This window comes from Rhamphochromis longiceps, linkage group LG9, assembly GCF_057381845.1.
Source record: "Rhamphochromis longiceps isolate RC_006_pf linkage group LG9, R_longiceps_female_GT1.1, whole genome shotgun sequence".
Taxonomy (NCBI): Eukaryota; Metazoa; Chordata; class Actinopteri; order Cichliformes; family Cichlidae; genus Rhamphochromis; species Rhamphochromis longiceps.
The window spans coordinates 35,703,180-35,717,722 of record NC_140565.1 but is presented as its reverse complement, the minus strand read 5'-3'; the positions used below and the strand labels follow the sequence as shown (position 1 = coordinate 35,717,722).

General features: G+C 47.0%; 1 protein-coding gene across 3 annotated transcripts in view; it reads left to right on the top strand.

Moving 5' to 3' along the window:
• Nucleotides 1-5,157: 5,157 nt before the first annotated feature.
• dipk1c (divergent protein kinase domain 1C) overlaps nucleotides 5,158-14,543 on the top strand; it is a 44,403-nt gene continuing 35,017 nt past the window's right edge. For 2 of the 3 annotated variants that reach the window (XM_085417657.1, XM_085417655.1), the window contains exons 1-2: nucleotides 5,158-5,835; nucleotides 8,133-9,001. In XM_085417657.1, coding sequence (XP_085273783.1) covers nucleotides 8,777-9,001 — 225 coding nt within the window. In that variant the 5' untranslated portion in view covers nucleotides 5,158-5,835; nucleotides 8,133-8,776. Of the gene's footprint in view, nucleotides 5,836-5,886; nucleotides 6,424-8,132; nucleotides 9,002-14,543 lie in introns of those variants that run through there. The other variant, XM_085417656.1, reaches the window with a different exon arrangement.

Below are 14,543 nucleotides of genomic sequence, written 5' to 3'. Positions count from 1 at the left end.
TGATCTGAGACTGCAGACATTAAAATAGGAGCTGATTGAACAATAATAAAATGCAAAGATTTGTTGCCTTGTGGTTTCACCAATTTTAAAAACCAAAAAACTGTAGAAAATAAACTGGGCTCTGCCTGTGACTCACCCTGTGCCTCACTCTGTGCCTCACCCTGTGACTCACTCTGTGACTCACTCTGTGCCTCACCCTGTGCCTCACTCTGTGACTCACTCTGTGCCTCACCCTGTGACTCACTCTGTGCCTCACTCTGTGCCTCACCCTGTGCCTCACTCTGTGACTCACCCTGTGCCTCACCCTGTGCCTCACTCTGTGCCTCACCCTGTGACTCACCCTGTGCCTCACCCTGTGACTCACTCTGTGACTCACTCTGTGCCTCACTCTGTGACTCACTCTGTGCCTCTCTTCCTCCTTCGTCTCCTCATCTCATCTGTCACTCTCCACTTGCTGCCCGTCTGAGAACAAGGCACAGTTTACTGTTGCGTTAAAGTATTATTTAATCATCCACACTTAAAAATTCTTGCACCTAATCCATAATAAAGTTATAAGAGAAAAATGTTATAGAACATTGCAGCTGTGTTGTTGTTATCCTTGAACACCTCTGCAACGCCACAACCTGTGTCACTGAGGCCTGTGCTCTTTTTAATCCAGCCTCACACAGCTCCTGTTTCCTCCTCGTGTCCTTACAGCACAATGTTATGAGTAATCGTTTTGTACCATCTCCAGAATACTGTTTATACTACAGCCACGAGTTTGCATCAGAATACTCCCCTTGTCATGTATTCCTGGTGCTATAATAATAAAGTAATCAATATAAAATGAAGTATTTATGATGATTCAATTTGTTTGATCCACTCTGTGCAGACACAAAGTTTATTAAATGTTTAAACTTTAGAGATACAATAATGTTGCTGCTGTAAAATCAGCATTTTGTCCTATTTGAAATATTTATAAAGCACCAAATCACCATTTTACACGACTTATTTTTAACACTTTACATGAGCGTATTTTTAAATTCTAATAGTTTCAGTGGGCTCACTAGTGGTGGCTAAACGAGAACGAAGACTCCCAAATCCCGTCACTGTTGGCTTCTCTGCTGAAGGTCCTGGATCCAGGAGCAGAGCTGAACCTGAACAGGCCCAGGGGGAAGTGAAGGGCGTTCAGAGTTTATCTTTTCTCCAAAAAATGACATTTTACACATTTCTACATAAAAATATGAACATTTGTTGATTTAAGAAGTGCAGAACGGCGCCGGTGCCTGTTTTAAAGTGTGAGACTTGTAATGCATCAGCGATGGTTCGCTCAGCTGTTGTTTCCAAAACTGTGCGCGTCGCTGTTTCAGGACCTGAGCGGGCCTCGCCGTGCAGACAAACACCGATGAGCCGCTTAATCTCCGGGGCCGGCGCTCTGTGTGCGAGACTTGATTTCCCAGCACTTCTGTTTGTGCTCGCAGAGCCGCCGCGCCCGTGTGCGCTCGGGCACAAAGAGGCTTCGTGTCTGTGGATCTGCGGCTCTTTGTCTGCACCGGGTTTCAGCAGAGTCGGCGCGTCACCTGAAACATCAGCGTGCTGAGTCCTCAGATCATCCGTGAGCAGTTTTGCACTCAGCCTGGCTCTGCTCAATTATTCATATCATGACATCACCCAGGAGACTGTAGGGACCGCCCTCCTCCACCTACCTGTGCCTGTCCGTGAGGGGGAGGAGCTCCTCACACCTCCGTGGACTTTGATTTCTCTCATGAACATTTTTAAAGACGTGCCTTTGCATCTGTGTTTGTTTATAATGAGAGTAAATGTAAACGTGATGTGTTGTTTGTGGGTCTTTGATCGTGTGGAATATTTCTGCTGCTGCAGCTGAAATCCAACACTTTAGTTTTTTCTTTCTATTTGTTTAACGTGGAAACTTTAAACGTGGTCACAGGACGTCTCCGGTCCAATAACAGTGCAGGTGTTTGGCAGCAGTGATGAGTCTGACCTTCACCAGCAGAGGGATCTAATAAATAAGAGTGACGGCGGTTTCTTCATCTATAAAAGCTGAGCGGTTTCCTCTGTTACTGCCCGCAGAAGGTAAATGAATGTAAGAGCTGGTTTTGTTTAGTTTTTGTTACTTTTAAATCATGAGGAGGAGAAGGAGGAGGAGGGGGGTTGTTGGGATAAGTTCTCATGATAAGAACAGGCTGTGAGAGCAGCTGACTCACAGTGATGGAGACACCCAGAGTCTGAGCAAACGGATGATCCAGCTAAGAAAAGACGTTCATCTGTTTGTATTTTTGCTTTGTAAGGTCAGAATCTTCTAGTATTTTTAGATATTTCAGGTGCTTTCAACCATTTCAGGTTAAAGTTTAGCCTGGTTATAACAGACAGCAGATTTCAGGTCCATCTGCAGGATCCTCCTCCTCTCCAGACAAAGATCCAATCACACCTGAGGAACAAACTGCTGCTCAGGTGACCCAGCACGAGGTGAATCACCGCGTTCAGACATATCACAGGTTTATTTATTATTAAACAGCATTTTAATTCTGACACTCTCACACAGGGAAAGGTTTCGAGCTCTTTGATGATATTTTTAGGTGAACTGGGAGAATCGTTCTGAATATGGACGCAGACTCCCTGTGACTGTCGTATCTGACCAATAGGAGGTGCTGCAACACAACATCTGTATCTCCAGTAATCAGCAGGCGACCTGTCCAAGGTGTAGACGGAGATGATCTCAGTGATGCATTCAGGGAGCGTTTGAAGGGCGGCTGCAGGAGGTGAAGCCGATTATTCCACGTCCCTCCTGGTTTAAACAGCGTGGGTACTTTCTCTTTTTCTTCTCTCCTGCAAAACAAAACCTGAACCTGAAGGTTAAAATGTGCTGAGACATGAACTTTTTGAGGATGTACCTGTGAGTTAAGAAGCTGGGCCTAATGAGCAGGCCTCGGGTAATTGCTGCAGTTATTAAGGAGGCTCAGCTGAGATGGAGTGCCAGAGGCTGCACAGCCTGCAGGTCTAATTGGCAATTAGAGCGACGCGGAGCTCTGCTGGGCTTCTCCTGCAGGTTTAGTTGGGATAAAGTTTAGTTTTTGTTTTGTCGGATTTCCTCTGAGCGTGACGAGCTGCACTTTCCACACCTGGCACCAATTTTCAGCTTTCAGCATCAGTTTCTGATAGAAGTGTAGTGAGTTTACACTGCTAGGACCCATTTAAGCCTCCCCTCTGAGTCAGACTGCAGTGAGCCGATCATTCAGTCTGATATCAGAACGCTTTCTGTGTCCTGATTGGAGGATTTACCTGATGTAATGTGTCACCTGGTTTAAATAGCTCAGATCTTCCTCACATTCAGATTGCGCATCAGCGATTATTTAAAGGAATGATGAAGATCTCAGTAACACTTCAGGTTAGTTTGCAAACTCAGTTCAGGAGATATATGATGGTTCAGTTAAAGGAGCAACAGCACAAACATCACAGATTTACTTTGTCACTCGCTGAGAACAGTCGTCGTTTAGGTTTGACAGCATTTCCAGTAGATGATGTCAGATGTTTCCTCCTGCCTGGCAGCTCCATCTTCACCATCCTCCCTCCTCCATCTCAGCCTGTCTGACTCTGAGCTGTCCCTCTGATGGACTCAGAGGGACAGCTCAGTTAGTGGTGGTTGTGCTTTATAAAAATATGAAACATAAATCACCGGAGCCTCTCGGTGCCGTCTTACAGCAGCTCAGCTTTCTTTATTGTGTGTTTCAGGTTTGCTAATCTCAGATTATTTAACCTTCTTCAGCCTGTATACAGGTGCTGCTGCTCTGCAACCACGTCCACCTCCACCCACCTCCCCTTTAATGCTTTCTGATCTCCTGCTGTTAGTGACGCTCGCTTTGCTCTGAGCGGGGCAGGAAGTGAACCTGGAAAATATGAATAAGTGTAAATGGAATAAAAAGACTATTTAACTTCTACGTCAGCTCTGTCACCAGCTCCTTATGGTGCAGGTGAGAGTTTGATGACCAGTCACAGGGATGATGCTGAGTCTGCTGCAGCTCTGTTAAGTTTATAACAGATAGTTCTGGCCTCTGAACACCAGCAGCGCTCCAGCTGCCTCCCACGGTCGTGGCCACACATCTTTTGGTTTGCTGGATCCACTCCTGCTTCATCAGAAAACCCAGATGATCAGTTTGCAGACTTTTCTAGTCACCTTTTAAGGACTGAGCACAGATTCTCAATGGGATTAAAGACCGGGGAGTTTCCTGGCCTCGGATGCAAATTGTTAATTTTCTGATCTCAGAGCCGCTTAGTGTTGAGTTTAGCCTCGAGACGCGGCGCTCCATCAGGCTGGAAAATGCACAGACTCCAGAACGCTCCTGGATCTGTGGGAGAGGCTGGTCATCGAGGATGTTTGTGGTGTGGTCAGTGCTTAAAAAGCTGAAACCTGTGATCAGCGTGGAGCTGTGGCATCCCCATCAGTCAGCGGTTGGCTCAGAGGCTGATGTTCAGCATGCACAGACCTGCAGAGGTTCTAAAGAAGAAAGGTCACCACGTCTCAGCTGAATTTTGAACGTTTTTTCTGAGCTGTCTTTAAACATCGATTATCCTTCAATAAATCACAGAAACATGCAAAGAACTCAAACTAAGTTCTGTGAGGAGCAGACGCTGGGCGTGAGGAGTGAATGCAGCTCAAAGCTGTGTGAAGTCTCTCTTCTGTTTCACGTTGTATTTTGACATATCTGCATTTTCACACATGTCAGAGGGAATTTGAATAAAGATAATAAAAACCAACACCTGTAATTATTAGACCCGTTTATCCATCAGCATGTTTGGGCTTTTCTGCCCTCTAGTGGCCACAAATAACTAAATGCACCTTTAATTTTGGACCCTGAGGCGTCAAACAAAGCATCGAGCTGCTGCTGCCCTCTTCTTATGTTCGCACAACTTTATTGGCTTTTTTACAAATGAGGCAATTACGAACACGCCACGAGGCTGCGCCCCCCAGCAGAGGGAGGGAGGCCGGGACAGAAAAGGAAAGGGAGATAAATGGGGGGAGAGCTTTTAATTTGGCGAGCCTCGGTAGAGCTGCAGAAGAGAGGGAGGGGGAGTATAAGAGTATTTAAGAGAAGGGGGGTGAGGAGGAGGAGCTGCTTTAAAGCTTCATCGGACTTTTTTGTCCCACAACATGAGCAAACACAGCTGAGGAATAAAGAGAGGAAGCAGACTGAAGGGAGGAAGGAAGGGAACGAGGCTGAACGAACAAGCCTGAGTGCGACACACACACACACACACACACACACACACACACACACACACGCTCTCTCTCTCTCGCGCGGCACACTGAGAGAGCGAGGAGGAGCAGGAGGAGGCAGCACTCTGAGGAGAAACCAGCGGCTCTGGAACAGCGGAGGAGTGCCGGAGCGGCGGCTGCCTGTCAGACCGGAGTCAGGGCTCACAGACCCCCTCGTCCCCAGGTGCAGCAGAAACCTGCACCTCCTGCTGCTCTCAGAGACACAGCCGAGAGTTTCTGCTGAAACACAGAAGAGTGGAGGAGCTGCAGACCTCAGGTCTGCTGGGTGGCTGGGTGGATCGTTTCAGCAGCTGCTGCACATTTTGGAGTCTCATCAGCTCAGAGGAAAACTTTGGGATTATTTCAGTCTTTAAAATAAGAAGACAGGGAAAGTCATCATCACCTGAGGGGGCGAGAAGAAACACCAGCGGAGGAAAAAAAGAGCAGAAGAAGTGCCAGTGTGCACGTTTGTGCAAAGGTTTAATCATCTGGAAGAAAAGCTTTCATGAGTTGAGCCTGGCTGGAGGCTTTTGTCATGGCAGCCGGCTGCAGAGCTTCCTGAGCGTCGACACAACAGTTTAACGGTGAGCGGCAAGATTTCATATCGTCTCTGTTTATTTCTCTTTCAGTGTAAATCAAGGTCACTGCATCATTTCAGACTTCAGACACGCCCAGTAAAAGTGCCGTTTATGCCCTGTCACAGTCAGACCTGGAGCTGCGCTTTAGTGTTTCAGTGAGAACAACAGGAACGCAAACGCACTGGTATCATCGTGAGAAGTGCAGCGAGCTGCTGCTCAAACACGTTTGTGGGAGAAGCTCCAGCAGGCGCTCTGTGAGTGACGATGGTCTGCAGGGCAGCAGAGCTTCAGCACCTGTTGCATCGATGGATGCAGACCTGCTGCGAGCTCCAGGCACGTCCAGCCGAAGCAGAATTGATTTCTTGATGAGTCTGTTGTTTGTATCAGTCATCACTGCTGAAGAAAAAGGAAGATTTCAGCTTAAATGTGTTGCTCAGTTATAAACTTGATCCACACTGTGATGTATCGGCCGCCTCCAGAGTGATGAATGGCTGTGCTCTGCTCCTCGCATCAAAATGAACTTCATGCTTGGTGAACAGTTCTAGCGATGCAACTTCTTCCAGCTTCCTTGGATTTCCTTCGAATATCAATCAGGTACTGGTGTCACCATCAGCCTTTGTTTAAGCTTTTCAGACTCTGTGTGTCAAATACATCCAAGAAAAAACGATTAACAATAATCAGGCCTCTCATCTTAATGGCCTCACGGTACCGTATCAGCCTATCAGAGCGCTGCAGGCTCGCTGGTTGTTCCTGGCGATCTGAATCCTCCTCAGTCACGCTGCTTTCTGCTCGTTATGTGTCTCTGCGTCCTTCTGTGGTCCTGAAAGCTTTTTATCATTCAAAGCTTCAAATCTTCTTTTATTTAATTTAAACAAGCCACAGAAATCCTTTGTGGCTGTTGTCGGCCTCTCAACCAGAAACAAGCTGCTGGTTAGTTTTGTCCTCATCTGTTTCCACAGTGATGGACAAACAGTGCATTGTTTGGCTAATGACGTCAGCCTGCTGTGGGACTTCCCATGATGCACTAAGCACTCTTCACACCCCCAGCCCCATTTCCTGTCTCCCTTTAACCAGTTATTGCAGATGTTGCTCGGCCAGATGTCTCTTCCTGTTAAAATGGAGTTCTTCCTCCCCACAGTCGAGTGACTGCCAGAGGATGCTGTCGTTTGTCACCGCCGTTGGGAATTCTGTGTGTGCCGTAAAGCTGTCGTCGTCGGAGCGTTTCATTTGTCCACAGTCGGAGTCCTTTGCAAACATACAGACACAAGCTGTTCGTGTAGCGTGTGAAATCCGTGCTAACGCAGTGAAGTCAAGTGTCGGTAAAATATTTGCTGGTAAAAAATGATGGCGGCCCCTCTGAGGAGGACGTTGCATCTCAGAGCAGATCCGCCCCTGCCGAGCTGTAAAATCTCTGCTGAGAACTGCTGTCGTTTGTTTCCCACCAAGTATGCAGCATCATTAAAGCGCTTCATGATTTATGGAGGTGTTTACGCTCTGGCAGGGTCGGTTTATTTCAGAGACGCTGCCGTCTGCTTTAATTTCAGAAAAGTGGCTCGAAGTACATCGATGTTCAAAACCAAACTCCGAGAACTCGAACATCCACCCGCCAGTGGAGAGGAGCAGGTATCAGCTGCTCCGTCTGCAGCAGCGTCCTCTCCTCCACCCAGCCTCCCATCAACAACACCTGGATGGTGCTCATCATCTGGACTTCTGATCCCAGCGAGCTCTGCTGACCGCCTGACTCTCAAACATGTTTGTGTTTCTGCTGCGGCTGTCGGGTTTCTTCATGCCCCGGATGCTTCAGAGAGAGCGACCGCAGCCACAAGCTTTAATGAGTCTCTGCAACATTTCTGCAGCGTTTACAAACGAAGGCGCTGCTCTGTCACTGAGCAGGAAGCACATGAACCCAGGCGAGCAGCTCTCAGGCTTCCTCAAGCAGATGAAGAAGACGCGTTCGTGAGCTTTGTCTACAGAAACATCTGCGCTCTTCGGTGGGGAAAGAGAACCTTCCTTTTAAACGTTCTGGAGATGTCACCGTTTCTGGAGGAATGGCTTTTTAAAAACTCATGATTTAAAACATGACAAGCTCCTGAAATTGAATGTTTGATTCTGGGAACTTCCTTGAATGCCGCCTGCCGTCCTTTCTTTAGATTCAAATCCCTCCTCTCACAGCTTCATCAGGGTCTTCCTCACTGTTGTTTCTTTGTATGAATTCACTTTCTGTTTTTCCTCTCATTAAATCCTCGTCTCCAGAATCCAGAGCTGCAGTCTGTTCAACTTTTTTCTCTCTGAATGTTTTTCAGGGACATTTTTCAGCTCGACAGCGAGACGACCACAAGAGCTGCCGACGCCACGAGGAGGTGACGCGAGGACAGTGGAGACGCAGATCTGTGGGGCTGAGTGAGTGTGCGTGCAGATGCCACACGGCGCTGCAGACGAGCTCGGACGCCCGTGTCACGGAGCTCGAAGGCGACTCCTCGGATTTCTCTCGCTGACTCTGTGAGTGGAAAATAAATCAGCAGGTTGGATATGAAACAACACAACGGCATCGAGCACAAACAAAGCTTCAGATCGTTCCTGCAGAGCTGGGCTGTGTGTCTGTGATGAGCACAGACTGTCGTGTCGTTTTCAGGCTCTTTCAGGACAAACTGGTGGGTCACTGAGTGTCCAGCGACGCTCTGGACCTGACATCACAGAAGAGCATCGCTCTGAAAGGAGGCCGGCGAACACCTGCTTCTTGTTTTCGGACTGGAACATGGCAGTGACACAGAGTTTGTCTCGCTTACGAGAGACGAGCTGAACTTTTAAAGGGAACATTCAAAATTACGAAACTACAAATCAAACGTACTGAAACATTCGGATGTTTCAGAATCTGTTCCTAGCTGAATATTCAGAGGACGCTTTGAGGATCGTTTCTGACTGACGGCGCCCTGCAGCATCCACCGCCATGCTCCCAGGAGGGCTGGGGTCCGGCGGAGGGGGTCGTGGCGGCGGCGGCCTGTGCCTGCTCCGGTGGCTGGGCCTCAGGCTGTGGTCTCGTCGGGGGACACTGGTCTTCGCTCTGCTCTGGTTCGGGTCCTGGTTGTTCCTGAACGGCCTGGTTCTGGTCCACAGGACCATCCTGTCTGACTTCTGCACCGATGACAAGAGCAAGAGGATCCTACAGAGACTGGTGAGTCAGTCCAGGCCTTCAGTTAGCACAGGAGTCTGGTTTTTGTGGTGGGGTTGGGTGGATGTGCACACCTGTGTGTGGCTCAGGAGATGGAGCAGGGCCTGTGATTGGAAGGTTGGTGGTGCTGAAGCCTGAGCTGCTCCTGAGGTGTGAATGCAGGTTTATGAAGGTTCAATGTTGTCTATCAGTCAAAGTTTAGCTTTTTTTTCTGAGGGGGGGGTATGATGGAAACGACCACAGAGCAGCAGCAGCAGCAGTGTACACTGGGAAACAGAGTTTTCTCTTTGTTTTCCTGAGATTAGATTAATGGGTTTGTTTTAAATGTGACTGTGATCAGAATCACTACAATCCCTGCTGCAGATGCTGAAGGAAGACGTTTGCAGAGACATTAGAGTCCTCTAATAATAATAATAATAGTAATAATAATAGTAATAATAATAGTAATAATAATAATACTCTCAAAAAGTTAAGTTTGCAGTATTAGGGGCGTGGCCTCTGTGACTGACAGGTGGATGGTGACCAGAGATGGGCAGTAACGCATTACTGTAATCTGATTACTTTTTTCAAGTAACGAGTAACTTAAGGGATTACTATTGCAAAAACGGTAATTAGATTACCGTTACTTTCCCGTAGGAACGCTGCGTTACTGCGTTACTAAAACCGTGATTTTTTGCGAGAATGTCTCGTGACAGTGACGTAAGCGAGTGCGCCGTTAGTGACAACAGCTGTGTGCAGATCAACAATGGATCACATATCGAGTGCAGAGAGAGTGTGAGCGTGCAGCGTTTAAAGCGTGGAAGTACTGACCTTACTTTGAGTTTGATTCCATAAAAAGTGACCAAAACATTAGTGTCCGCTTTATTTTATGTGCTGGAATGTGCAGAAAATAGGTTTAAATGTTAAACTAATTTCTTCAAGTCAGAGAATTTTGCATATAATTAAATTTTTGCTTGATGCATAAAGTTAAAAGATTAAAACTAATAAAACAAGTTTTAAAAAGAGACTTTTCCATTTGATTACATTTTGTATGATGGATTATGCAGAAAAAGTAGAATTGGGCTGAAAGATCTATCGCTTTATTACCTATTCAGGTTGTAAATCATGTTTTTAAAAGGTAACTAAGTAACTACTTACTTTTGAAAATAAGTAATCAGTAAAGTAATGGGATTACTTTTTTGGGGACGTAATCAGTAATTAGTTACTGATTAATTATTTCATGTAACTTGACCAACACTGATGGTGACCCAGGCGGCTGTAGCTGCTAGCTTCACCTGAACTGGACCTCTGGACATGTTTGTGCTGTTGGAGCTTTTTGGAGCATTTTTAATGACATCATGTGACCAATAATATGGCTGTTGTGAGGTTACTGTGGTAACAAACCGCCCAAGGAGGCGGAGCTCAGGTTTAATACGTGTGTGATTCAGTTTGATTACCGAGTCACAGCTTTCGAGGTCACTCCTGGGTCTAGAAAATGAACCAGTGGCTGTAAAGGTAAAGTTGTGACTTTTCATCAGTGTTGGGACTAAGGTGTTATTAAGTAACGCATTACAGTAACTACGTTATTATTGTGGTAACGAGCACGGTAACTAGTTGTTATGCCAAAATCAGGAACGCGTTACTCGTTACTGGGATTTAGGCAAGTAAGCAAGCTAGAAGACTGGCAGTCTTGCTGGGTATCCAGTTACAGAAGCAACACATTAACAAGAGAAGTCTGAGTAAAACCAAAGTTACTTTCCCTAGTAACTGGTTACTTTGAAAGTAACGAGTAACTTGAAGTAACTACGTTACTTTTGATGGAAGTAACTAGTAATGTAACTAAGTTACTGATTTAAAGTAACTTACCCAACACTGCTTTTCATAAACCAGCAACGACTGTAAAATGGCTCTGCCTTCATTGGGTCACATTATTGATCAGCTGTTTGCATCCTGGCGCCGCGTCCACGGCCTTCTTTTAGTTACTTGATGTAAGTGTCCTTAAATCATCACCAGCTTACAACAATAACATTTTTCATTTTGACCAATCAGCTCTTGGCAGGAGGTTTGTTATTCCAGTGTGTCTGTGTGTGTCTGTGTGTGTCTGTGTGTGTGTCTGTGTGTGTGTGTGTGTGTGTGTGTCTCTGTGTGTCTCTGTGTGTGTCTGTGTGTGTGTGTGTCTGTGTGTGTGTCTGTGTGTGTCTCTGTGTGTGTCTGTGTGTGTGTGTGTCTGTGTGTGTCTCTGTGTGTGTGTGTGTCTGTGTGTGTGTGTGTGTGTGTCTGTGTGTGTGTCTGTGTGTGTGTGTGTGTGTCTCTGTGTGTGTGTGTGTCTGTGTGTGTGTCTGTGTGTGTGTGTCTGTGTGTGTCTGTGTGTGTGTGTGTGTGTGTGTGTGTGTCTCTGTGTGTGTGTGTGTGTGTCTCTGTGTGTGTGTCTCTGTGTGTGTGTGTGTGTGTGTGTGTGTGTGTGTGTGTGTGTGTGTGTGTGTGTGTGTGTGTGTGTGTCTCTGTGTGTGTGTGTGTGTGTGTGTGTCTCTGTGTGTGTGTGTGTGTGTGTGTGTGTCTGTGTGTGTGTGTGTGTGTGTGTGTGTGTGTGTATGTGTCTGTGTGTGTGTGTGTGTGTGTATGTGTCTGTGTGTGTGTCTGTGTGTGTGTCTGTGTGTGTGTGTGTGTGTGTGTGTAGCATATGCACTCTGCAGTCTCAGTATTTACGGTCTGGAGGACAAACACGACTCAGACTCACATCGACGTGTCTCTGAGTGTCGCCGCTGCTCGTCGCTCACACGTGTGCAGGGAGCAGACGTGTGAGATAAACGGCCAGCGGTCAATAACTTGAACGTCCTGCTGATCGTCTGCTGCTGCTGTGGGTAAACACTGATAATAAGACGCCCACGTCCTCCCACCCTGTCCTCTGGCTTTTCCCCTTCTTCTGTTTTCTCATTCCCGCTCGTCCTCTTCAGATTCATCTTCGTCCTCCTGGTTTCTCTCACAGCAGCGGGAATCTTTCTGCCACTGCTTAAACACCACATATGTTCGTGTTTTCCTCTCACGGCTGAGTGGATGATGGTTGCTGGTGTTTCTCCACAGGAGCAGCTAAAGTACCAGTTTGTTTCCTGTCGTATATCAGGTCCAAACATGGCCACAGTCTCTAACACTGAGCTCGTGTATGTGAAGTGATCCCAGAGAGCTGAAAGCTGGCATCCAAACACTCCGGTCATCACAGTTTTCTGGCTGCTGCTTGGAAATATGGCTTATAACAGCTAGTGGGCGGGGCTTAGGATATCTGCTCTGTTTGACATCATAAAGATCGCAGAGCAGAAAGAAGTGTAAGTCTGAGGCTCACAGGGATGAGGTGGTTCAACGCTGACCTCGTTAACTGAAGCTTTCATCATATTTTCTGTGAACATCATGGGAGGGGAAAGCCGTTCACTTTAATCGCCCGTCCTGCAGCCTTTGTGACTCTCTGTCAGTAACAGAACTTCTGCAAACTGTATTTTTTAACCCTTGAATAAACAATACGACATCGTGCCAACACAGTTTTTACTGTCGGAGTCATTTAATCAAACGCAGGCAGAGAGTCAGGCCGTGCTGTCACGTCAGCCCCGCCTCCCCGCCTAAACCTCTCAGAGATCCAAAGTGGAAACTGATGAAATCCCAAATAAATGCAGAGAGTCAGAGTCAACAAACAACGCAGCACTTTTGCTCCATCCATCATGTTGTTTGAAAAGTCTTCGAGGTTCAGCGACCGGCTCCAATAACAAGCTGGCTGAAAGCAACGAGAGGTTTCGTGTTTCCAGAAGCTAATGCAGCACAGATGCAGCTCCACCATCAACGCTTTGAACCAGCAGGGAAACAAGAGGGTGGATGTGACGACCTCGGGCTGTTTTCCTCTGACCGACTAATCCAGCTGATGCTGCTGGAAGTTTCTGCCTGGATTTCTCCGGCTCAGGCTTAAAGGCTTCAGGTGTTGTAGGAACCTGAACAAACATCCGTCAATCCTCCGCCCCCTCATCTTCCTTCCTGTGGATCATCTCAAACCTCTCCGCCGGCCACTGGAGCAGCAGATCAACAGCAGACTGGGCTGAAGCTGCTATTCAGCAGAGTCCTCGAGCCTCTGATGCAAACACAGCTCCAAACCGCGATCTGAGCATCAGTGACCAGCAGTGACTCCACCGCACGCACGTTTATCTCTACAGCTACAGCTCTACAGTCTTTGATGGTGGAGCTGCTCCAGCATGAACGCTGCTTGCTGATTATTTCATATCTTGATACACAAAACATCCGCATGTGTTTGTGAAATAAATGATAACAGATAAAGAGCAGTTCAGGATCTAGACAGAACCTCTGCACCTCCACCCGACGTGGATACTTCATCAGCACCACATTACGCTCTGTGTGATTATTGTGCTTTGCTGCAAACTCAGTGAGGGTTTAGTTTTTCAGGTGCAGCCTAACCCGGGACACGCTCACCGGCGACGCTGTTCCTCCTCAGCGTGTCACTTCCTGATTAAATAAAAAGTGTTGTGATGAATGAAGGAAACTTGGCATGAAGATGTCCTGATGCTGCCGGGTATCAGCAGCACGTGTCTCTGGATTATAATGAAGGATTAGAGAGTTATGCTGAGATGAGCTGCAATAAAGGATCATTAGAGGTCCTGAGGAGATAACTCAGCTTTATTGCAGCCGCCCGGTCACTGCAGCGCAGGATTCAACAGTGTGGACGGTTTGTGTCCGAGCAGCATCCTGGGACAGCAGAGATAAAAATACACTCTTGGGAAACTCGTTAGTCTCAGAGGCATTCGGTCTGGAAACAAACGCTCTTATTTTGGGATCCTGCAGCAATTCCATCCATGTCGATGGGAAACTCATTCGTCTGCTGTCCAAGGACTTCCTACTGCAGGACGTGACCTGCCTGTGGGATTTAGAAAAGCATCGTTTCATCACAGACTCAACTTTCCACGAAGTCCTCTCCATCATCGATCCTGCTGCAGAACAACCAACCAGGAACCGCCCTCACCTGCCCGCCTCCCACCTGTATTAATAGAACAACATCAGTTATGATGTAACACTGACATTAGAGGCGATCTGCATCTTTTTTATTTCTGGCAGGTTTCTGAAAGCAGAAAACAGGATTTCTTCTTGGATCTGATCTCAACGTTCAGGCTTTGAGTGTAAAGATGACAAAAACACTCAAATTCATAAAAATCTGAATTAACCGATGACAACTTTCATCTGTTCTTCGCTGTAGAAGAAGTCCCGTTTTTCCAGACGTCAGTAATTATGAGACTGATCCGATGAAAGACCTGATGAACCTGGAGAAACAAACTGTCGTTCTTCGTATGCGTCCGGTCGCTCGAGTCTCGGGTGAACGTCGGCTCTGTGGTGTTGAAGGAGGAAACTTTCAGTTGATCCTTTGAGTATTTATAGTCTGAAGGCGGATCTGCTGCTCCGTCTAACCGTGTCCTCGCTTGTCTCTGGCATTCCTCTGCCTATTTATGACCTGACGTCACATTTTTTATGGCCTGTCTCACTTTTTTAATTCAGCCTGCGGCTTAACGGGGAATTAAGAGAG